This window comes from Nematolebias whitei, chromosome 20 (genome assembly GCF_014905685.2).
Source record: "Nematolebias whitei isolate Nwh7 chromosome 20, NemWhi1, whole genome shotgun sequence".
NCBI lineage: Eukaryota > Metazoa > Chordata > Actinopteri > Cyprinodontiformes > Rivulidae > Nematolebias > Nematolebias whitei.
In genome coordinates this window covers 34,710,073-34,732,585 of record NC_056517.1, presented here as the reverse complement: position 1 = coordinate 34,732,585, position 22,513 = coordinate 34,710,073, and the positions used below count along the sequence as shown (strand labels likewise).

Below are 22,513 nucleotides of genomic sequence, written 5' to 3'. Positions count from 1 at the left end.
TATAACGCATATAGAGCCTCGTTTGTTTGGACTTTGTGTCAAACCTTTATTGAATCAGGATTTCTGAACGTCCTTAACTTCACCACTTGCTCCTGTCAAGGGCGGACACTTTCCCTCTCCCTCCTCCGCTTTGCTCTGTCCTGTCTGTGAAACTGCTTCAGAGCTTCCCTCTACATATCTTCTGAACCATACATTTTTGCTATGGATCTGGTCAGTTGGTCTCTCAACACAATTGATAAAATTTTCTAGACGAGAAGACAAGCGGCAAGGACGCATATACAACTGGATTTATGATAACTGGTTTCCTGCTTTTTGGATTCGGCTGGTTCCTGGTCTATCAACAAACAAAGAAGTCATGGACAGCACATTTGGCCCTGGTCAGACTGCCTGCGTCTGTCCACTTAATTTGGACGTTTGGGATTTGAGAGGACCAGAAAAGACTCAAGGCAGACAAGAATCAGTAAAGTTCTGCCTGTTCCCAAAACAATTGTTGCTTATCTGAATTCAGCTCCCCTCTCCTCTGTATTTTTCTAACACACGTTGGTCGTACACTTTGGAGACACCAAGAAGTTGGTTCATGGTTAACAGTGTATTTTTTTGTTTTACCCATTTCCTGTTCGTGGGCCAGCCTTTTCTTTCTCCAACAGCCACAATGTTTCGTCTTTGTGTTCCAACCTTGAGCCGTCTGTCCCAAATGGTAGAATTTTTCCTTTGACACAGCTCCAAGAGCCAAAATGTTCAAAGTAATGACAGATTCAATGTGTTCTATAAACCAGTGTTAAAATGTCCTTGATATTAAAGGATCACAGTCTCCTCAGCAGGTGGAGGCGACTTGCTTTTTAAAAAGTGGAGTCCGTGCGCTCTTTAAAGGACAGCTGGGTGTCAGTTTCTGTCCCAAGGTCTCTAAAAGACTCCATCTGTTCCACCTGCTGGCTCTGGAGTCTTTAATTCTGTCCCCACAGCACAACTCTTTGGTCTTTGTGACATGCACTTCCAGGAAATTGTCACAAAAAGCAACTGACAAAGGTCATGTGATCTACCAGGACCATGTCGTCTACTTATTTAAAAAGTGACATAACCTTCACTGCTGCAGGAAATGCCCAGAAAACAACCGTGAAGGAGCCCTGTATGTAAAACCAACGTATTTGATTTAAAACCATTAAAATGGTTCTGTTGTGGTCTGGTCTGGAAAAACGTATAGGTTCATAAAACCAGTGAATGGTGAACGTGTAGGTCTAAAAGGTGCTGCAGTAAAACGCTGATCTTTACGGTGTTATAGGCTGAAGATAAATCCATAAATAAAATCCTTGTGTACAGTTGTGCGGAGTCCAGGTGTTTGGTGATGGTGTCTAAAAGCTTGCGTCTTCCACCCCACGGCCTACCGTATAGGTAAACTGGAGTGGGTCCAGTTTATCCAACACCATCCAACACTTGGACTTCTACATTTTGCACATTTTTTGGACATTTGTCAGTTTTTCAAACATCACTCTGTTGAATTTTCCACCAGCTGCTCCAGCTGAAGCTCCTGCTGCTCCAGAAGGAGGTGGAGGGTAAGTACATTCCTCTGTGTGAGTTGAGATGGGCTCAAGCTCGCTAGCTTTGTGTTTTTCACCTTCCCGCTGGCTCAGAACTGTAACAGCGGTGGGTTAACTTTAATGCTCTTCCCAATTCCCATCCAAGCTTTTCCACACATGACACCAAAACAGATCAACATCTCAGGCTGTTTGACTGGTTCACAAGTGAATGCCCCAAAGGAGGCGTAAATTACGGGTGAATTTCAGAACCACGTCATGAAGAGAACTTTATTCACATGACTTCTGCTGTTACTGTTGTAGGGCACGGCTAAAAGACTGGCAACCAGCCCTCACCTAGGATCAGTAGCACTTACACAGTCCTGTGGTTTCAGAAAACAACAAAAATGGAAACTGGAACAGTTATGTCCATCACCAACACTAAGGAGAGCTTGATTGGACCTCTTTGTGTCCATCTGACGCTTTTATAATCTGTCCATTAGATTTAAGAAATCTAATTAAGATTAAAAAACAGTTTTCCGTGATGGACAGTCTGTCTGCAGAGACGGCAGCCATGATCCCTCTGTGACCTGCAGGATGAACCCTGAAGGAAAGGAGATTAGAAGCTTAGAGGTGTTTGTGACCGAGAACCACCAGAGATCACATCCACATGTAGTGTACAGCTGATTGTTAAAATAAATTATGCTTTCTGGAGATTTTAACAAGGATATATGTATATAGTTGGTACAATTAATCAACATTTATTTATAGAGCCCTTTCCAAAAGCCAAAAGCTGCACAAAGTGCTTCAAAGTACAAAAGTTAAAACAAACAATGCCAAAGTGCCACTGGCCTGCCTCAATAAAAAGATTTAAAGATTAAAGAAAGGCTCAGGTCAGTGATGGAGCTCAAATCCTGAGGTAGTTGCTTCCACAGTTCAGGTAATGCAACTAAAGAGGCTCAGTCACCCCAACATTTGAATTTGGACTTTGGGACAAACAGTAAAGAAGTTGAGTTGACCTTAAGGTCCTTTCATACTCGTGAAAAGTTACTAGATCACATAAATAAGGTGGTGTGAGACTGTTGAGAGCTTTACAAGTGAACAACAAAGTTCAAAATCAAGTGATGTGCTTGGTGAAGTCCAGATTTGTCCAGGTCAGGACACTTAAAAAAAGGTTTGATTTTGGCTAAAAGATTTTACATGAAAAAAGCCAGCCTCAACTACAAAAGTCACCCCAAAGTTTTTAACTGTGGGTCTGAACTAACTACAGTTACAAGGAGCACCATCAACAAAAAGGACACACTATTTCCTTCATTTAAAAACAGAAGATTTTGGTGAAACCACTGTTTAACATCAGCAACATAATCAAGGAACAAAGTTTGAAGGTTACTACATCTAGGCTGCATGGGCAAATAAATGTGTAGGTCATCTGCATAACAGTGAGATGAAAGAGGCAGTCTGGCTGTAACTGATCCAAGTGGTAGAAGATAGAGAGAGGACCAAGAACGGAGCCCTGCGGCACACCACAAGAAAGTGAAGCATTAGAGGAAAACAGATTACCCATCATAGTAGGAGGTGAACCATTACGCTTAAGGGATGGGAGTTATGGGCGTTTAGGTCAACCCTAATGTCAGTCATCAGTTCAATGCCTCCTTATATGTACCTGTTCTGTTTTACTGTATGGTTTTGTCACATTTTTTTCTTCTTCTTGGTTTTATATGTTATTTTTTAGTAACGGAGCTCTTCCACCGGTTGTCTGCCCCCGCTACGCAGAAGAAGTCCTCAAAAGTGTGGTCCAGAGGTTAAGAGAGAGGAATGAGTTGCTCAAAGTGAAAGTCATCGACCCGTACGCCACATCTCCAGAAATCACCCCGCCTGTCAGTGAGTGTGGACGTAAACGACACCATCGGTCGCACGGAGAAACTCAAAACACCAAGGTGACCAAAACCCGTGTCTTTGTCTCCTCAGCACCGGTTCTAAAGAAGGACGACTACATTAGGATGAAGGAGGAGGAGCAGAGAGCAAAAGAGGAGGAAGACAGGAGAAGAGCAGAGGAAGCAGCCAGGAAGGCAGAGGAGAAGAAGAAGAAGGACGAGGAGAAGCGTCTGGAGGCCGAGCGGAAAGCAGAGGAGGAGAGGCTGGCTGAGGAGGTCAGGAAGAAGGCCAGGATCTTCCCAGAGATCAGCTGCTCCTGCTTCGACCTCCTCCTCCAGCCCGTCGAGGAGAAGATGGACGCCGTTCTGGGAAGCACCATCGATCCTTTCACAGGTGGACCCAGTTCAGATTGGAGCAAAGATTAATGCTGAGTCAGCATTCAGTCAAACTGCTTCTGCATGCTTTGGCCTGTTGGAATGACGTATGTCAAAACGTCCGTTTGCAGCTGTAGTTTTCTGTATGACTTCATAGAAACACACTTTAACTCCTTTAGAATCAGTTTTTTCTGCATAACCGCTGTTTTCTGTTCTACGTGTCTTTTAGCTGAAGTCTTGCTAAATTTAGCTTTTTGTTAAAACCTTACAAATATTAGCTTCATGCAGCAGCCACGTTGAGCCTCAGGGAATCATTTACAACAGAGAATTTATCTAGTCTTACTAATTTTAGCTTTGGGCTACGGTTTTTGTAATTGTAATTTAGCAACATTTTTACTACATTTAGCCTTAAGTACATTGGTCGGTTGTTTGTTTTGCATTTTGCTTTTAGCTACCGTTTTCATTGGGTTTGCATTTTAGCTACGATTTTTGCTAATTTGAACTGTTTTTGACTTTTGTTCTGCTCATTAAATCTGTTAATTCTTTATACATTTTCCAGCAGTCAGCATTCAGTGAATACCTTTTTTCAAGTTAGCGTGATGCTTTTGTTCCTTCCGTCTAGATCGTCGCTACATCGCCTGGTTAGCCGTTGTCGCCGTGGCCTACAACTACAACATTTGGCTCTGTCCGGCCCGGCTGGCCTTCCCTTGCCACGGCAGAACCGCCAACCCATTCTGGATCTTTTTCGACGTTCTCTGTGATGTCGTGAACGTTGTGGACATCGTGGTTTGGCAGCCTCGGCTGCAGTTCGTCAAAGGTGGAGACATAATCGTGAGTCTTGGATCACCTCAGCTCGAACGCTTTAGCATGGTGCAGTTAGCAGCTAGCTTTATCCACCGTGATGCTAATGTGAAGGTTTGAAAAACAGAAATAATTGGTATAAAGCGCTTTAGATTGTAGCCGTTTCAACGCCACATAATCTGTTTTAGTGTTGACCCCGCCTGGGCTTTATAGATGAGCAAATAAACTGTTTAAAGATCAATCTACTGCAGGTAAGATATTAACTGTTCATGTTTTTTTTAAGGTCATGAGATACAAATCCATTCCAGTTTAATGTAACGTGTCGTTTTGTTGTTCTCTCTGATTAGCACAGTCCTGGACCCACAGAACCCCTCGTCCACATAATGAAACTCCTGTTTGCAAGTGTTGAATATTTTTAATGGTCCTGGTGAATTAAAAAAAAAAAAACTTAATGTGTGTTTCTCACAGAAAGACAGAGCTCTGACTAAACCGCATTATCGAAAGTCCAACAGATTCAAGGTAAGCCGCTTTAAGTCAAATATTTTATCCAAGAAGACTTTTAGATCCGTAGGATTTATCGTGTGAATGTTTCCAAATCTTTCTCATTATCGAGATCCATTTTTCTTTTGTATGTTCTTCGGCACGTATCAAAATGAGCTTTTTCATACATGTTCATGTTAGCTGTTTTACCTTTTACTGCTCATTTCAGCTTTTTGCACTTTGTGCAGTTTTTAGTGTCCTTCAGCTTCTTTCTGCTCATTTCAGCTTTGTTCGGCTTCTTTCTGCTGAATACAGCTTTTAATCTGCCTTTTCAGCTACTGTTTTAAGTATTTTTCTGCTATTTTACCTTTTTTTTTTGCTTTATTGTAATCATCAGAACTTTGTGTACCCGGAGCTTTTTAATGAGCTCAGATGTGGCTTTAAAGTAATTTAGCTTTTAACTGATAAGATTCACATACTGTTAATTAATATGATAGTTAAAAAAACAAGTTCTGCTTTTATCAGTACTTGGTAGAAATCAAAGAACAATTTTTTTTAAATTTTAGACGGATATATTCAGCATCGTCCCGTTTGATCTCCTCAGTCTGCACTTTGGGTTTTCCTCCGTGTACCGACTGAACCGCTTCGTCAGGGTAGGTCGGATCAGATTTACCGAAACAGGAATGGGTTCAGAGCCTCACGGTTTGCGTTCCTCCGTCTGTGTTTTAGATCGACTCGTTCTTCGAGTTCAGCGACCGTCTCGAGAGCGTCATGGACAAAGCTTACATCTGGAGGTGAAACACACGTTGTATTTGCTCGAGGCTGGGTCCACGGCTCACGGTGAAATGGTCCCGTCCCATTTTGAAGGTGTCATTGAGTCCTGTCTCTTCCTGTCTTTGGACCCAGAGTGTTCCGGACCACAGGCTACCTGCTCTACATACTCCATCTCAACGCTTGTGCCTTCTACGTCGCCTCGGTGTACCAGGGCCTCGCTTCAACCACGTGGGTCTACGATGGAAAAGGAACAGCGTGAGTGGTTCTGTTTGGACGGTGGTTTCTTGAAATCTAATATAACCAACTGCCCCTGTCTATTCTGATCTGTGCTGAGTCTGTGTGCATCACACTGTGTTGGTCATGTTGCGGTTGTTGTTGTTATCCATTATTGTTTTTGTTGGTTTCTACTTTTTAGTGTCCTGTTATGTAATCTGTTGCTATGTGCTTGTTCTGTTTGTCCCTGTACAGCACTTTGGTGCGCTTTGTCACTGTTTAAAGTGCTTTATAAATAAATTGGTATGGTATGGTATTCATCAGTCCATCCATCCATCCATCCGTCTATCTATCTGTCCATCAGTCCATCAATAATTCCATCCATCTAAGCATTCATCTCTGTCTGTCTGGCCATCCAGTGGTCAATCTATCCATCCATCCACTACCAATCCACTCAACTGTTTGTCTATCCAACTATTTGTCTATTCATGAATCCAGCCATCTACTATCTATCTGTTCATTGATCCCATTTGTCCATCATCTAGTTGTCCATTAGATCATCTATCATCGATCTACACTGCCTGGCCCAAAAAAAAAGTCTCCACCTGGATTTAACTAAGCAAACAGGTACGAGCCTCCTATTGGATAATTACTGCATGGGTGATTATCTTTCAGCTGCAGCGAGTTATTTAACCCCAACTGGTGCAATGAGTTGCTTCTCTTTTCTTCAACAACCACGTTGAAAGACACATCGCGTGGTCGTGGAAAAGATGTCCGTCTGTTTGAGAAGGGTCAAATCATTGTCATGCATCAAGCAGAGAAAACATCTAAGGTGATTGCAGAAACTACTAAAATTGGGTTAAGAACTGTCCAACGCATTATTGAAACTGGAAGGATAGTGGGGACCCATTGTCTTCGAGGAAGAAATGTGGCTGGAAAAAAATCCTGAATGATCGTGATCGGCGATCACTTGAACGTTTGGTGAAATCACATCGAAGAAAAACAACAGTAGCACTCAGGGCTGTGTTTAATAGTGACAGTAAGAGCATTTCCACATACACAATGTGAAGGGAGCTCGAGGGATTGGGACTGAACAGCTGTGTAGCCTTAAGAAAACCACATATCAGTGAAGCTAACTGGAAAAAATGCTTCAATTTGCTAGGGAGCATAAGGATTGGACTCTGGAGCAATGGGAGAAGGTCATGTGGTCTGATGAGTCCAGATTGACCCTGTTCTAGAGTGATGGGTGCATCAGTGTAAGAAGAGAGGCAGGTGAAGTGATGCACCCATCATGCCTAGTGTCTAGTCATCAATCCAAGATCTTGGTGAAAAATTAATGCAACACTGGATGGAAACAGATATTGTGACATTGAAGAAGTTTATCGAAACAATGACACAGTGAATGCATGATGTAATCAAAGCTAAAGGCGGTCCAACCAGATATTAGTGTGATCTTTTTTTTTTTGGCCAGGCAGTGGATCTTATGTATGTCCATGCATTCATAAATCCATCTGTCCAGATTTCTTTCCAGCTAAACATTCATCTACCCATTTGTCTGTCCATCCATTGGTCAATCCAGCCATCCATCCGTTCATCTGTCAATCCTTCCATCCATCCGTCATCAATCTATTGTATGTCTGTTCATCTATTTGTGTGCCCATTCATCCGTCAAGCATTCATCAGTCTGCCTATCCATTGGTCAGTCCATCAATCCATGCATCCACCACCAATACTCGTATGTTTGTCCATCCTTCTGTCCATTCCTGTTCTTCCATTTTTATCCTTTTATCTGTGGTCCAAGAGAGAAACCCACCTTCCCAGTTAATTTGTCCAGCTCTTCCTGTGGGGTTCCAAAACATTCCCATTCCAGAGATATCCCACTGCGAGTTTTGCTTTTAACTTTGGCCTTGAACGCAGCTCCTGAGTCATGCTCGGCGTGGGGTTTAATTTACTGTACGGTTTTGTTTTTCAGGTATCTGCGCTGTTATTACTTCGCAGTTCGTAGTCTTATCAACATCGGCGGCCTTCCAGAACCCGTAACTCTCTTTGAGATCGTCTTTCAGATGACCAACTTCTTCGTTGGTGTCTTTGTGTTCTCCAGTCTCATTGGACAGGTAGATTCACATTTTGTTCTTTAGGCCAGTAAATTGTAAGTTCTCTCTTAAGTTTTCTCTTTCTTGAAGATGAGGGACGTCATAGGAGCAGCGACGGCAGCTCAGACGTACTTCCGGGCATCGATGGACGAATGCGTTGCCTACATGAACACTTACACCATCCCAAAGATGGTCCAGAACAGGGTCCGGACCTGGTACAACTACACCTGGGCTTCTCAGGGAATGCTAGGTGAGAACAATATCCTCCTTTTACTTTGCAGCCTAGAAGCTTCCATTAACGATTGAATCGTTCACGTCATTCATGAAAGACTCAACGAGATGATTCATCCTTCTCTGCAGATGAGTCTGAGCTCCTGGACAAGATGCCTCTGGTGATGAGAATTGCCATTGCTGTGGACATAAACCTGACCACGTTCCAGAAGATTGCACTGTTTCAGGTGATTCAGCAAAGGCTTGTTTTAAACAGGCGTAAGATATAAAAATATAGAATGGGACTTTTCATATGTTCAGTAGTTAAGGGTGAGCAGTAGTACATGGTTTATGTTTCTAACCAAGAATACAGGAACATATTTGCTAAAATGACTCTAAAATAGTGGTCTTCATGCATTCATTGAGATATGCCTGAAGAAATTTCACTCACACAAAGGTCAGGATATGTATATTTAAATTATATTTTAGTGACAGCCACGCTAGTTTTCATCATTCACCATATCACTTCTTCAGACCTGTGCCTCCGTGATAAAACAAATTACCATAAAATATATAAAAACTGTGCTGCCTGAAGTGAATTACCATAAAGCAATAAAAGGTGTGCTAACTAAATGACTAAATTAACAAGAATGCATAAATGTATGTATGTATATATAGTGTGTGTGTAAATTCAGTCCTCCATGAGTCCAATGGTCTATTTCAGGGCTGTGACCAGCAGATGCTGGTGGACATGCTACTGAGACTCAAGTCCATCATCTACCTCCCCGGAGACTTTGTTGTTAAGAAGGTGAGCCGTTCATCGTAAACCCAACCCCACAACCGAGGTGCTCTGACCTGCTCTCCTCTGCAGGGGGACATCGGTAAGGAGATGTACATCATCAAGAGCGGAGCGGTTCAGGTGGTGGGAGGACCCGACAACAGCACAGTGTTTGTTACGCTGAAGGCCGGCTGCGTGTTCGGAGAAATCAGGTGGGTCTGGACTCTTTTTATCATTAACCTTTAGTCTCCATCACTTGTTCGACTGGCTGCTCATCCCCAAGTGTCAGTAAAGCAGCAGTTCAATAAAGAAAACTCCACGGAGACTTCTGGTTGCAGTACACCAAAATGTTTCTATAGACAGACATTTTTGGAACAACGTGTTTGGAAAACTCGTTGCAGTGCTGCAGCAGAACCATCATTCAAATCTCAACGGGTCCCGGGAAGCTGTTTTGAGCTCTTTTAATGATTTTAGGAGGATTTCACCACAAAATGATCAACTTAAGGATGTGATTATTGCTTAGTGGTGCTCAAACCTACATGTTCCCCTGCTTTGACCCAATGAGTGATTAATGGGCTCCTTCAGAACTTGGAGACCTGCTAAAGAGCAAAACATGCAGGATGGACACATTTTTACAGTTTACACATGAGAACATATTCACATGTCCCAACTCCTATCATGCATGACTACGAGAAGATTCTGCAGCTTTAACGTTCAGGAATTTTCTTTCAGAACGACTCACCGTTTTCACACATTCACCGTTTGAGGCTCATGTTCTATCCGGTTCCGTCAAAGTAAAATTTGACGAGTTACCAACAGTGTCGTGTGTCTGCCTCCACCGCAGTTTGCTCCAGTCGGCTAAAGACGGTGGAAACAGGCGCACGGCTAACGTGAAAGCCTACGGCTTCGCAAATCTCTTTGTCCTGGAAAAGAAGGACCTGTTCGACATCCTGGTCCACTACCCGGAGTCCCAGAAGGTTCTGGCCAAGAAGGGCAGGTGGGTTACTGAGTGCTTCTGGGGCGGTTTGGGTTTCAGCTGTGGATTATGAGTTCTGTGTTTATGAAGGCAGCTGATGAAGTCCAAAGCTGCAACGGGAGCTCAAGCCAAACAGGAGAAGCAGAAAGGTCTCGCGCTGTTCGGACAAAAACCTCCGACGCCGAAGCTCCTCAAAGCCTTCGTCAACCTCCGCAAAGGAGGCCTCCTCGACAAACTCAAGGTAGGATCATCGCCGAGCTCATCGAGGTTTGAGTCAACTCAAATGTTGCTCTAATCTTCTCATCCGTTCACAGAAAAGTGCCGAGGCGGCGAAATAGGAGCGAGACGTCTCGGAACAATAAAAAAAGATGAAAATTTCAAGGTAACTGTTTTTGTAATAACACCTGGGCAGCAACAAAGATGCATAAAAACAAATAATGCAATCAAGAGTTTCTTCTTTTAACTCTTCCCTCGAGTCAAAGCAAGACGTAAAATAAGGCGAGGGAAACGTTTCTCCTCTGCAGGACACACGGCCGGTTATATTGCACTCATACTGTCGAGATCAGTCTTTAACACTGGAGCCCCCAGAAGTGGATCCGTTTGTCGTCTCCGCCGGTGATGACGCTGTTGCACAGCTCGTTCATCCACATGGCTGTGACGGCACCTGGACAAACGAGACAGCTTTCACCACGACAGAAATCTGATGACATCATATCTCCAGATTTCCCTGAAAGTTGTAGCTTTGAAACAGGTTTACTATCAAATGGTTCAGGGTTCCCAGATCAAAATTCACTTTGCTGACTGCGTTATCGTCATCCTAAAATAACTCGTCTTTAAAGAACTCAGTTCTGGTGCATTCTTTTTATTGAAGAACAAGCCTAAATTAGCAGAAATGACATTTACTGAATTACGTTACGGTAAGAAAAAAAAAGTGAAATTAACTAAAATGGATAAATTTAGCAGACAGATCCTAAAAGGAGCAGTAACAGGTTGTAAACAGATCTAAACATTTGAAGGATGTAAAATGCGATCAATTAATTTTCTACGAGGAAAAAATAACAGAAAAGGCTAAATATTTCAAAAAACTAAAGTTGCACGAATACTGAACGTGTTGATTCATGGTTTGTTGAAACAGCTCGACTGCAGGACGAGAATTACACCGAAAAACGGATCACAATAGTGTGAATGCTTCATAAACATTCACATAATAACCATATAAAGGTTTAAAAAAAAAAAAAGGGTGCATGAATTAGAAAGGATGAGCAAACCCAAGGTGGGTTTTACCACCCTCATAATAATGTACATGGTACTTTACGTGATATTCATGTAGTCAGTCCAAAGATTATCTCAAAAATCCAAACAGAAAGACTCATCAGCTGATTATTTTTGACAGAGCCACAGCTAGCTGCTGCTGCATCACTGTACAAAACAGCAGAAAAAAAAATACTGTTTCAAGATGGCAACAACCCACTTTGGGCTAATCGTTAGCTCATCAATCCAAACTATCATTTAAAGAAAGAGGTATCTACAACAGGTAAGATACTGTTTAAAGCTTTTTTTTCCCACAGATCCCCACTGAGCATTTGATCTACCTGAGTGCGCAGGGATCCTTTTGGTGATCGTACCACTGAGCAGGTCCCAGAGGAGGAGGTCACCACTCTGCGCCCCACTTAGCACCGTGTTCCCGTCCCAGCAGAAACACCTGCAGACACACAAGTTCCACCTCTGACTTCCACTGCGTTTGTCTCCATAGCCTGGCGGTAAGGAGCAGAAACCCAGGCGGGGTTCTCACCTTTGCTGCTCCTCGGCCTTCACAGAAGACGTCACCATTCCTGTCTGCACGTCCACCACCTTCATGAAGAAGTCTTCGCCCACGCTGAGAACGTGTCGGCTGTCTGAGGCGGCAACACCAACATCGTTTAATAAAAACTGTCAAAGCTGCATGTGCTGCTTTTCTACGCATTATTGTTGTCTGTTACTGAAGAAACTGTCAACCATGTGACCAGTGGTCCATCTGTGAGTCAGACTAACAAAGACCCTAACGAACCCCTATTGTGAGGAGTGAGAGGGCAATCTGCATGTGTAACTGCTAACGCTAGTTCTGTTAATACAATATAACTGGCTCCAATTCAATTGTTGATGTATGACATACAATTATGTTAACAGCAATACTAACATTAACATTGGTAGAATTAGCAGTATTAGCATTAACATCAGTAAAATTAGGAAATAACCACCGGATGTACATATAGAACTCAGTTTGACAGATACTGAAGGAAAACTTGGAGTGGTAGTAGCTGAGAGTCATCCTCAACACACATTCTGAGAAATAAATGTCGAGGTTCTCCGTAGTTCTGCACATTATATACACAAGCATGACGTTTTGTACAAATCTGAACCTATATATTTTTTTTAAAAATCAACAGCGGACATTTTTTTTAAGATGGCCTCCATCGTATGTAATATACTGCATTTTTGTAGTTTATGACCTGAATTGATATTGAATTATTCACATTTTCCAATCTTTGCATCAAAATAAAGGTTTCTGGGCATGCTGAATTAAACTCTGGAGTCAAGAACGTCATTTTACAAATTGCAAGTGTAAAAATAATAATACCACAAAGGAGGGACTTGAAGGTCTTGTGAGGTTATCAATTGAAATATTTATAAGTAAATAATGACCCCGTTATTGAAAAAGTTGACAACGAAACATTCAACTTCTCACATTCAAGACTGAAGTGGTATATTCAGTGTCAACGTTTACAGGACAAAGCAGTTTTTCATAAACAAAATGGCAGCCATCTTTGATTTTCAGAAAAAGTAGGTGCTATGGGCGGGTGATATGCATTCCTCCAAAGAGTGCCTAACGGAGAGAAGGATGTTAAATTATTTCAGAACAAGGAAACACTCGAACTGGAACTAGAAGTTTAACTGCGACAAAGAACGTTTTGTTTTTGGCTGGAACAGGACAAGTTACCTGGACTGAAGGCAACGTAGTGGATGGTCCCGGTGTGGCAGTGGACCTGCTGAAGGGTCCGGTAGCTGCCGGTGTCCCAGATGGCGACGGTGCCGTCTTTGGAGCCACACACTAGGAGAGTTCCCCCTGGGTTCATGTCCGCCACGTTCACCTGCACACACAACATCTCTCGCTTTATTTCAACTTTAACACGTCTCCTCGGAGATACTGGATTCAAACAGCTGGTTCGCCTTTATTTTAACCAGGGTCTGTTGCCATGGTAACGGATGCCAGAAACCTTACCTGCTCTGGAGCTGCAGATTGTAGGCTTTTAAAAAATGTAAATATTTTACCAGTTCTATTAGTGTGTCTGAGTCCGAGAGTGGAAAATGTTTTCCTATAAACTTTAGATCAGGAAGTATTGTTTTATAAATACGGTTGTCCCTCGATACTTCGCGGTTCAACTTTCGTGGATTCACTCTTTCGCAGGTTTTCAACACAAGGTTGTACACAACATAGACTGGCGATGGGGAAAGACAGACCCCACCTCCACCTTTATCTTTCCAAGTCTGTCTGTCACAGCAGAGCAGAGTTGCCTCAGAAAGAGAAAGGAGGGGTGTGGTCTGTCCTCCTCGCTACTGCTCAGGGAGCAGGGATGAACAGATCAGATGAACAAATGTAGAATTATTGGAGAAAATGCTTAGGTGGAAAAATAAAAGTGAATTTTTTTTATTTTTTTTTTTAAAGAGAATGGCTGAGTGTGGCTTACTCGGGTATAAGACAGAACCCCTCGCCCCTCCTTTCTCTTTTCGAGGGACAGCCTCGGAAAGAGAAAGGAGGGGGGTGGTCTGTCTTATACCAGAGTGAGCCGTACGAGCGTCATGGATTATTTAAAATAATCAAGCGCAACCTGAGAGAAAGCTCTCTTTCGCTGTGCTCTTTTAGAGCGTTTAGAAAAAGGGGCCAAAATTAAAACCTTTTTCAAACTAAGGGCCGGTTTCAGAATCAACATCTTTTCTTGGTCGCAGGTTCCTCAACAAGAGTTTGAATGGTCTCATTTGATGTTCTCTGTTGCACTTTTGACATCATAATCAAAGATTATGGAAATAAAATTAAAGTGATAAAAGTATTTTACATTTAAATTAACATCTTGGGGGCCAGATAAGATGTCAATGAGGGCCATATTTGGCCCCCGGGCCTCGAGTTTGATACATAAGCTTTAGAGAGTTGAACGTTGTAAGAGTGTGGGAAGGGTTTATAAAGCCTTAAAATATATAAATAGTTAAATAAATATAATGTACCTACTTTGCGGATTTTCACCTATTGCAGGGATTTCTGGAACGTACCGGTAAACCCGTCTGTGCACAAAGCTCATCATAGTCACTGCAGGAACTTCGAAAACCTTTATTAACAGTAACCAAGAGGCTAGTTGTAATTTTAAAAATAACTTTTTTTAACTGAACTGAATCTTTATTCCCCTCAAACAGAATCAGGTTAGTGTCATATTAAAAGCAGCGCTCGTAGAATAATAGCATATATTTGAATTCTGTAGTAATGGTTGGATCAACTCGTGCTTTAATGATGTGGCGGCTATCGGTAGCTTCACATCACCTGCTGCAGAAAGATTGTTTTGACCGTGTGTCCCTATTAGCAAAATATCTCATGCACCATTGGACAGATTTTAAGAAAACTGACAGTAACCACACGTTAGCATTTGACATTAGCGAGCACAAAAAATGGGTTTAGCTCTGTTGATTTTGTAGATAATGAGCTAAAGTTTGTAAGCGAGTAGCTGTGAGTCGTACTCAGCAGATCACTGATGTGTCGTCCTTCCATTGGTCCTCCTCGGTTCACCTACCGAGGTACATAACCAGCTTTGTAGTAGGCCTGTCACAATAACTAATTTTGCTGGGCAATTAATTGTCTCAGAAATTATTGCGATAAACGATAATGTTTGGAATTTGACAATAATTAGTAATTATTGTCAAATTTAGGAAGAAATGTTGGTTAATTGTTGTGTGTAGCGCCTTTTTTTGACCACTGGAGGCAGTATAAGACAGTTTGAACCAAAGGAGGGATAGTGAGGGAGCAAGCAGCATGTCTCTAAGAAAAATAGAAGGGAGGCCCCTTGACGTGACATGGGCTGTCTCTCATTTCTGTTTTCAAAATGGCGGATGCTTGATGTGGTTTCAGTTCTTTAGCATAGCATTTGTCACACAAAGCTTTTAATATATATTTTTTTTTTAATCAGTAAACAAGTTCTCAGCTTCTTTTTGCAGAGAAAAACTACTTTTTAGATGAAGGCACGGGTTTCAACGGTGAGTTTTGGAGCTTTGACAAGACGGAGGTTTTTCCCGAGGTCGGCCTGTTAGCTTCTCAGCTTAGCTGCTTTTAACGATCCAAAAACGCAATTTTGTACGGTTAAAACAGATTTTAAAGAGAAAGGGAGGGGTCGGTGAAGAGCACCGGAGTTGAGCCTTTTGTCGTCCAGCGTCTTCAGTAGAACGAGCGAGACACAAAGAAACGATGAAGCCGATAAATGAAAATGCGGTCGATAATTTTCATTTATCATGCGATTAACTGATTTATTGTGTATCGCTACTTTGTAGCACCACTAAGTGTGATTTGTCACTGTCGTTGTCTGCTGAAGCAGATCTCTTAAAGAAGTTTGTTGAACCTGCCCAGGTAGCGTCTCACTCACCCCAGCGTCATGCTCCAACTCAGCCAGCAGCTCAAAGTGGGACCTCTTGCGACTGGACGAGCTGTTCGGAGCACACTGCCAGACCTGAGGAGGAGGGAAACATCCTCGTCTAGCTCCATCTCCTGCAGCTTTGAACGTTTTAAAACATGGACCTAACTCGTGTGTACCTTAACGGTGGAATCCCAGGAAGCGGTGAAGAGCCGGTCTTCGAACCAGCACATCTTTGCGACGGCGTCGTCGTGACCCATCAGCGTGTCTTGCCGCCGCCCGTATGGGACCGAGTAGAAATATCTGCCGGAGAGGAGAGAAGAGATCAGGGATTTTAAAAAAAGGAGGAATGCAAAACCACCTGAGATGTGCGCAGACACACTCACACGTTGTTGTCCCACGAAGAACACGCCACGGTTTTGCCGTCCGGCAGCATCAAGCACGAGGACAGCGGCTGGAAAACAGTGAAGTGGTTTTACAGATCAGAGCAGCTGCAGGTCATAAAAACAGGAAACAGGAAGTGAGTGGATGCAGCTGGGTACCATGTTGGAGAAGGACATGCTCCTCTGGAACTCCTTCAGCTCTTTGGAGAACATTTTAAGGGTCGAGTCTGGAACAAAAAGGAACTCATGACTTAAACAGGACATTTAGACTCCACAGAAAAACAATTAAATCAGGCCTAAAGGGAGAAAAGGAAAATCCTGGCAAATGGAGGAAGCCATTTTATCCACCAGGCACAATGGGCGGAGCCAAGGGGTGGCCAATGGTGGCCTTAGCCACTATAGATGAATCTTCGGCCACCCCAATAATTTGACACTTTTAAGCAACAAACAAATGAAAAAGAATAGTTTTCTCAAATTATTGGGGTGGTCAGTTTACGTATATATACACAGGGTGGTGGCCATCTTGGATTTTGACGCGGCAACCCAATTTTCGATAGTGACCTTCTTCACACCTAGATGCAGCCACGTACGAAAATGGAAGTCGGCACCTTGCCTATTTTTTGAGAAGAGGGACAAAATTAACTAATCAATTTAGGTTTGTATCATTAAACTATAAACTCTTTCTTGTACTATACTTCTGTTTTTGTCTAATTTCACCCCCCCCCCCACCCACCTTGAGATGTAGAGAAAATTGAAGCTCCATCTCGAGTCACGGCGATCCCCGTCACAGCTCTGCACATTGAACAACAGAAGAAGGAACTGAAAGCACATCCTGTAAGCCAGCTGAGCTCAGTTCTGTTTTAAACAGAATTACATGGTGGAGCAGCTAAAGTAACGTTCATGTGGCCAAACGTGCTCCTCACTTACTCCTTATGGACTTTGCAGCTGGAGATCAGTTTCAGACTTCCCATGTTCGCCCAGGCCATCCTTCTGCTCTCTTCAGTCAGGTCCTCGAAGGAAGAGTCCTCGCATGGAGAGGCTGCGAACGGCACAGGGTTTTAGTGACAGAACGTTACTGCAGAGAGTAAACACCAGATTCTAGTCGAGATGAGGCGTCAACAGAACCTGTTTGAAAATTGTTTTTGTGAAGCCTCACAGCTGTCCAGCTTAAAATAGTTCAGTAATTTATAAAAAGCTGTTTCTCACTGATGGCCAGACCAACCATTTTCTACTGGAACTTCATGCTGGTCGCCGGCAGGATCTTGCTGCTAATGGGACCACACCGCTAACGGAACCTCAATGCTAACAGGACCATGCTGCAAACAGGACCATGCTGCAAACAGGACCATGCTGCTAAGAGAACCTCACTGCTAACAGAATCGCTCTGTTAACAGGACCATGCTGCTAACAGGACCACGCTGCTAACAGGACCACGCTGCAAACAGGACCACACTGCTAACAGGACCATGCTGCTAATAGGACCATGCTGCAAACAGGACCACACTGCTAACAGGACCATGCTGCAAACAGTAACAGTATTTTTATAAAACTATATTTATTTTACCAGTAATAGTTTCTTGTTATTGTGTATTGTTGTCTGTACTTTGTGTTGTCTCTTTTGAAAACGAGTCCTTGTGACTCAGTGAGACCACCTGTATGAATAAAGGTTAAATAAAATAACTTTTTTTCCCCTAATTTTCATGTATTTCAGAATTTGGCAGGAGTCTCTTTATTTGATCCATAGAAGCCATTTTATTTCAAATGTTTCTTTTAGTCACAAGTTCTGTCAGTTTTATTTGTTCATGTCCAGTTTTATGTTCTCCCACGCAGGTATAGCCTCTTATTTTCAATAAATATCCTTAGTTTTATTATGAAATGCAAAGTTTTGGTTGCAATTTTATCTGACTCACTGTGCAAGAATTAAAAAAATCTTACAAAAAAATCTTGAAGCAAACTAAACTAGTAAGGATTTGTGTTCGACACCAAAAATGTAAAAATTTGAGCACCACAAGCAGCGATATCTTATTAAACTACAAAAAAATACTTAATTTGTTTGAGTACCATTAAGAGGAAGGTCCAGTGGGACAAAGACGGCCTTGAGACTCAGGTGGGTAGAGGTTCTGCATCAGATTGTGTTCTTTATAAATAAAATGTCAGACTTCTTAAGTCTCATAAAATTAAATAAAAATATAGAAAATTAATTAAACTGAACTATTTTTAATATGTCTAAAGATTTCAAGGTGCTTTAAATGAGAAACGTGCAAAATATCTTAAATATCCTAGCTTTCCTTTGCACTTTGTTTCCAACATCTATTCTGGGCGAGATTTCTGGCGGCCATCTTGAAAGGACCTTTGTGCATATAGTATAATGGTGAATGCCTCCGGTTGAGCTGTGGTTGGAGGGTTTTTGGCGCTACCTGGCGACAGCTCGCTGGCAGCCGAGTTGATGCTGGAACTCCGTCTGGTGCTCTGAAGCCTCGGCGTGATCCTCTGAGGGTGCGGCCCGGTGAAGAGCTGTCTGGGCGTCTGACCGAACTCCAGGATCTGAGTCAGCATGGCGATCCTCTGATCCGTGTCCTCGATACTTTCCAAAGAGGCAGAGGGCAAAGTTAGACATGAAGTACCGGAAACGGTTACTCTGGATTGATTTCTTTTCTCACCTGTCACAGTCGATTTCACCTTCATACGTCAATGGGTGAAACACTGAATAATGAAAAGACAAACTTTACTCTTTGAGCATTTTTTGGTGAGCTTAGCGTTGAAATTAGAAGCTGTTTTACCGTTATGAGCTGCCACAGCCTCGCTGCCTTTTTGTTTGAAGCCAAACACCAAGTCAATCCACTCATGAAGGTGCTCCGACACAAACGGACTCTCCAGCGCTGCCTTGTGCTTCTGAAGAAAATCACTAAAATCTGGAGGAACGACCAAGACAAAACGGACAATCGACGGTTGGACTCGGTGAACGGTTAACACCAGGGCTGCAAGGAGAGAGCCACAAAGATTTCTTACCTGAGGCCCAGGGGGGAAGGGAAACATCACAGACCGATTTTCCGTTCTGCTTTTTGCCCAAGTCCAGATTTAGTCTGTTTTTCAGGAAGCTGGAGTCACTTCCATAAAACTCTGGTATCAGCTGCAGCAGAGACAATGGAAGAAAACCTTAACCTTTTGGACAAGGGATGTATTTTTGTTTAAAATTGTTAAGCACCCCGATGGAGTGGTGGACATGCAACCACACTACATTTGTTAAAAATGTCAACAACAATTACAACAATCAAGATATCAGTGGTAAATATAAGCACAATGCTGGTCCCAGGTCAGTAGGGTGTGGACCTTCTTCGGAGACAAGCAGTGACTCCATGTAGAACTGAGTCATAGCGCCGTCATACGGCCCACAGCTGCTGAAAGTGAACCACAAAATCCAGCAGATCAGCACTGTCTGCAGTAACTATGAAGCTGATCTTAAAAGGTGGATTGGGAAAGATTGGAGGACCTGGATGACCAAGAGAGGACCTCAACATGATGCAGTCAGTCCATGGACACAGACGTGTCGACAGGTTGCCGTCTTGTTGGAAGGGTGTAGCATTGTAATATCAGAGTCCCCCGAATCACTCAGAGTTGACCTGAACCCAGACCCTTTGTCTCCCCACAACAGGACATGGGGATGGAACATGGGCAGGATTTGTCCCCTTGCCTCGGCGCCACCGTAGGTGCACTCAACGGTCTTCTCTGGTAATACGTAGCCAAGATTCGTTGCTGAACATGGCAACGCAACTCGTCATAAATCATTGCCTCCTGGTTATGACACTGCTTCAAACACAGATGTCTCTGCTCTGGTGTTAAAGGTAAGATCTCACATTAACCTTTATTTCACCAGAAAAATCCCACTGAGATCACAGATCTGTTTTGTGGCGGTGGCCTGATGGTAGTATAAGCATGCACGTTTTGGACTGTGGGAGGAAACCAAAGTATGTAAACCTACAAAAAGCTCATGCAAACATGAGAACATGTACACTTTACACAGAAAGACCCCAGGCCCAACCCAGGATTTGAACCCAGGACCTCATTGCAGTGAGGCAACAGTGCTATCCACGATACTCGTGCTGCCTCAGATTGCAGGAAACTATACAGTTTTGTGACCATGTGACCAGCAAGACATATAGCTTGTGCTTTGAGTGGCCAGCTTTTGGAAAATTGTAGCCTATTTTCATGTGACGGCTTTGCAGCATTTGTGAAGTGAGATGGAGGAAGGAGGATGACACTGTTGCTCACCTCAGCCCAATTTGTACCCAATTATGACTTAATGTTCTGGAGTAGACTTTAGAAATGACACTTTGCAGATATAGACCACTGGTTGTGTTTTTTTTGGACCACTGTAGTATTGGATGTTTTCTGTCGGAGAGCTCCTCTGTATCAAAATGCAACTCAAGAGTTTTGGATTGGATTTTATACCTGGATTATTGAGCAAGGACTTCGGTGGAACTCAAGAGTTCTTGAGACATGCTCAAGACGCCCATTTTGAGACACTTTGGCGACTCCTTCGTGAACCCTGTTCACTAGCTAGTTGCAAACACTAGTCCAGTGAGATACTGGTCTAATGGCAGCCTCTTGTACAACAACGAACCTGTAGTTTGGCTGAAATTGGTCTTTGACACAATGTTGTAAAGAGCTCAATACCTGTGCCCAAACTGCAGACACAGATGTCATGGGGTTCTGTGATATGTGGCGCACAGAGCAGGACAATCCTTCCTGACCAGAACGTTCACAACACGCATGAGTTCCTTCAGGTATCCATTGGCTTTAACAGTGGGCCACCGTAACATCTGTATGTCCGCACACCAGCCAGTTGCACAAACTGACCGCCCAGTCTCATGCAAACCCACAATGACCTCTATCATACCCCATCAAATCCTGTCTAAAGTGTCGATGAGGCATCCTGTGTCTGCTGACCATTACTCACCGTTTTCATTCAAGCAACTGCCTGATAACACTCACTGCACTTGTGAGGCCGCCACTTGTACCAGCCTAGACCAACCAGCTGATGGTAAATCCCATAATTTGTGTACTCATCATTGTGCCACTTGTGGACCAAATACATCTAAAACAATTCATTCTGGGTGCTTAACATTTATTTTGTATATTAAGATACTCAGGCAGCACGGTGGCGCGACTGCTAGAGCTGATGCCTCTCAGCGAGCAGGTTCCCGATTCAAATCCCGGTCCGGCGGCCTTTCTGGGTGGCGTTTGCATGTTCTCTCCGTGCATGCGTGGGTTTTCTCCGGGTACTCCGGTTTCCTCCCACGTGCATGTTAGACTGACTGGTAACTCTAAAACAAGTTGTCCCTAGGTGAGTGAGAGAGTGAATAGCTGTTTGTCTCGTTTGTCTCTATGTGTCCCTGTGATGGACTGGAGACCTGTCCAGGGTGTACCCTGCCCCTCGCACAGTGATTGCTGGACATGAGCACCGGCGACCTCCGTGACCCAAAATGGAAGAAGCGGGTAAAAGATAATGGATGGATGGATTAAGATACTCCCATAATCCACAACTCATTAAGTCAATCCTTTGTTAACTACAAAAAACAAAAAAAACACTTTCACCTCTTTGAAATCAGTCGCGCCCTCCAGGCAGTTTTTCCACGTTTCACCAATGCTGTGGGAAGTAAAAGAACGCCTTTAAATACCAAAAAGCACCAATTCCTTCTTCAAAATTCAAATGTTGGAACACAATTATTCACGTAAGAGTCATAAAGTAAAGACTGCTGTAAAGAAACTGGAAGATACATTAACTTGTGGAGTTCATTTTTTATAGTGTGAATGTGATCCATTTTTCTTTCGTATGTTTTTTGGCACGATTCTCGTCCCCCAGTTTTCAAGCTAATTCAACAAATCATCAAAACGTTCAGCTCTTTCAGGACAATCCTGATATGACTTTTGGTATTGGTGTAACTTTAGCTTGTTGAAATATTTAGCCTTTTCTGCCATTTTTTCCTCAGAGAAAATGAATTGAGCTCATTTGACATCCTTCAAATTTTTAGATGCGTTTACAACCTTTTGTTCTGCTTCAGCTTTTTCAGATTAATTGTATGAATAAGTAAATAAAATCAGCTATTTTCAGCAAATTTCAGCAGTTTCGTGTTCCTTCCCAATTCTTTCTGCTAAAAGGAACATTGTTCTGCTTCTTCTAACTTCTTTCTGGTAATTTCAGCTTTTTATGTTCCTTTCAAATTATTCCTGCAAGTTTCAGCTTTTTCTACTATTTCAGCTACTATACAACTTGTGCATGCTAATTTAAGCTTTTTCAGCTAATTCCACATTTTTTATACTCAAACCTTTTTCAGCCTAATTCAGCAACAAATGTGCTCTCTCCACTTCCTTCTTGCTTTTTAAGCTACTTTTCAGCTGT

The 22,513-nt window shown here is 42.8% G+C and overlaps 2 protein-coding genes across 2 annotated transcripts; one reads left to right on the top strand and one right to left on the bottom strand.

Annotated features, from left to right (window-relative positions):
- Window positions 1-355: 355 nt before the first annotated feature.
- cngb3.1 (cyclic nucleotide gated channel subunit beta 3, tandem duplicate 1) lies at window positions 356-10,415 on the top strand. The gene is made up of 16 exons (XM_037693992.1): window positions 356-377; window positions 1,508-1,550; window positions 3,244-3,392; window positions 3,480-3,779; window positions 4,383-4,591; window positions 5,030-5,080; window positions 5,608-5,694; window positions 5,771-5,835; window positions 5,948-6,070; window positions 8,001-8,142; window positions 8,212-8,371; window positions 8,482-8,579; window positions 9,056-9,139; window positions 9,203-9,321; window positions 9,954-10,106; window positions 10,176-10,415. Exons 1-16 carry the CDS (start codon window positions 356-358, stop codon window positions 10,378-10,380), a joined length of 2,010 nt encoding a protein of 669 aa, XP_037549920.1. The 3' UTR covers window positions 10,381-10,415.
- Window positions 10,346-21,856, bottom strand: nsmaf (neutral sphingomyelinase (N-SMase) activation associated factor). The gene is made up of 16 exons (XM_037693990.1): window positions 21,846-21,856; window positions 21,709-21,760; window positions 19,123-19,243; window positions 18,894-19,025; window positions 18,774-18,816; window positions 18,531-18,697; window positions 17,041-17,152; window positions 16,847-16,905; window positions 16,273-16,340; window positions 16,117-16,184; window positions 15,910-16,033; window positions 15,743-15,826; window positions 13,063-13,213; window positions 11,878-11,980; window positions 11,678-11,787; window positions 10,346-10,749 (listed from the first exon to the last, which is right to left on the bottom strand). The coding sequence occupies exons 1-16, from the start codon at window positions 21,854-21,856 to the stop codon at window positions 10,655-10,657; spliced, it is 1,500 nt and encodes a 499-aa protein (XP_037549918.1). The 3' UTR covers window positions 10,346-10,654.
- Window positions 21,857-22,513: the final 657 nt, after the last annotated feature.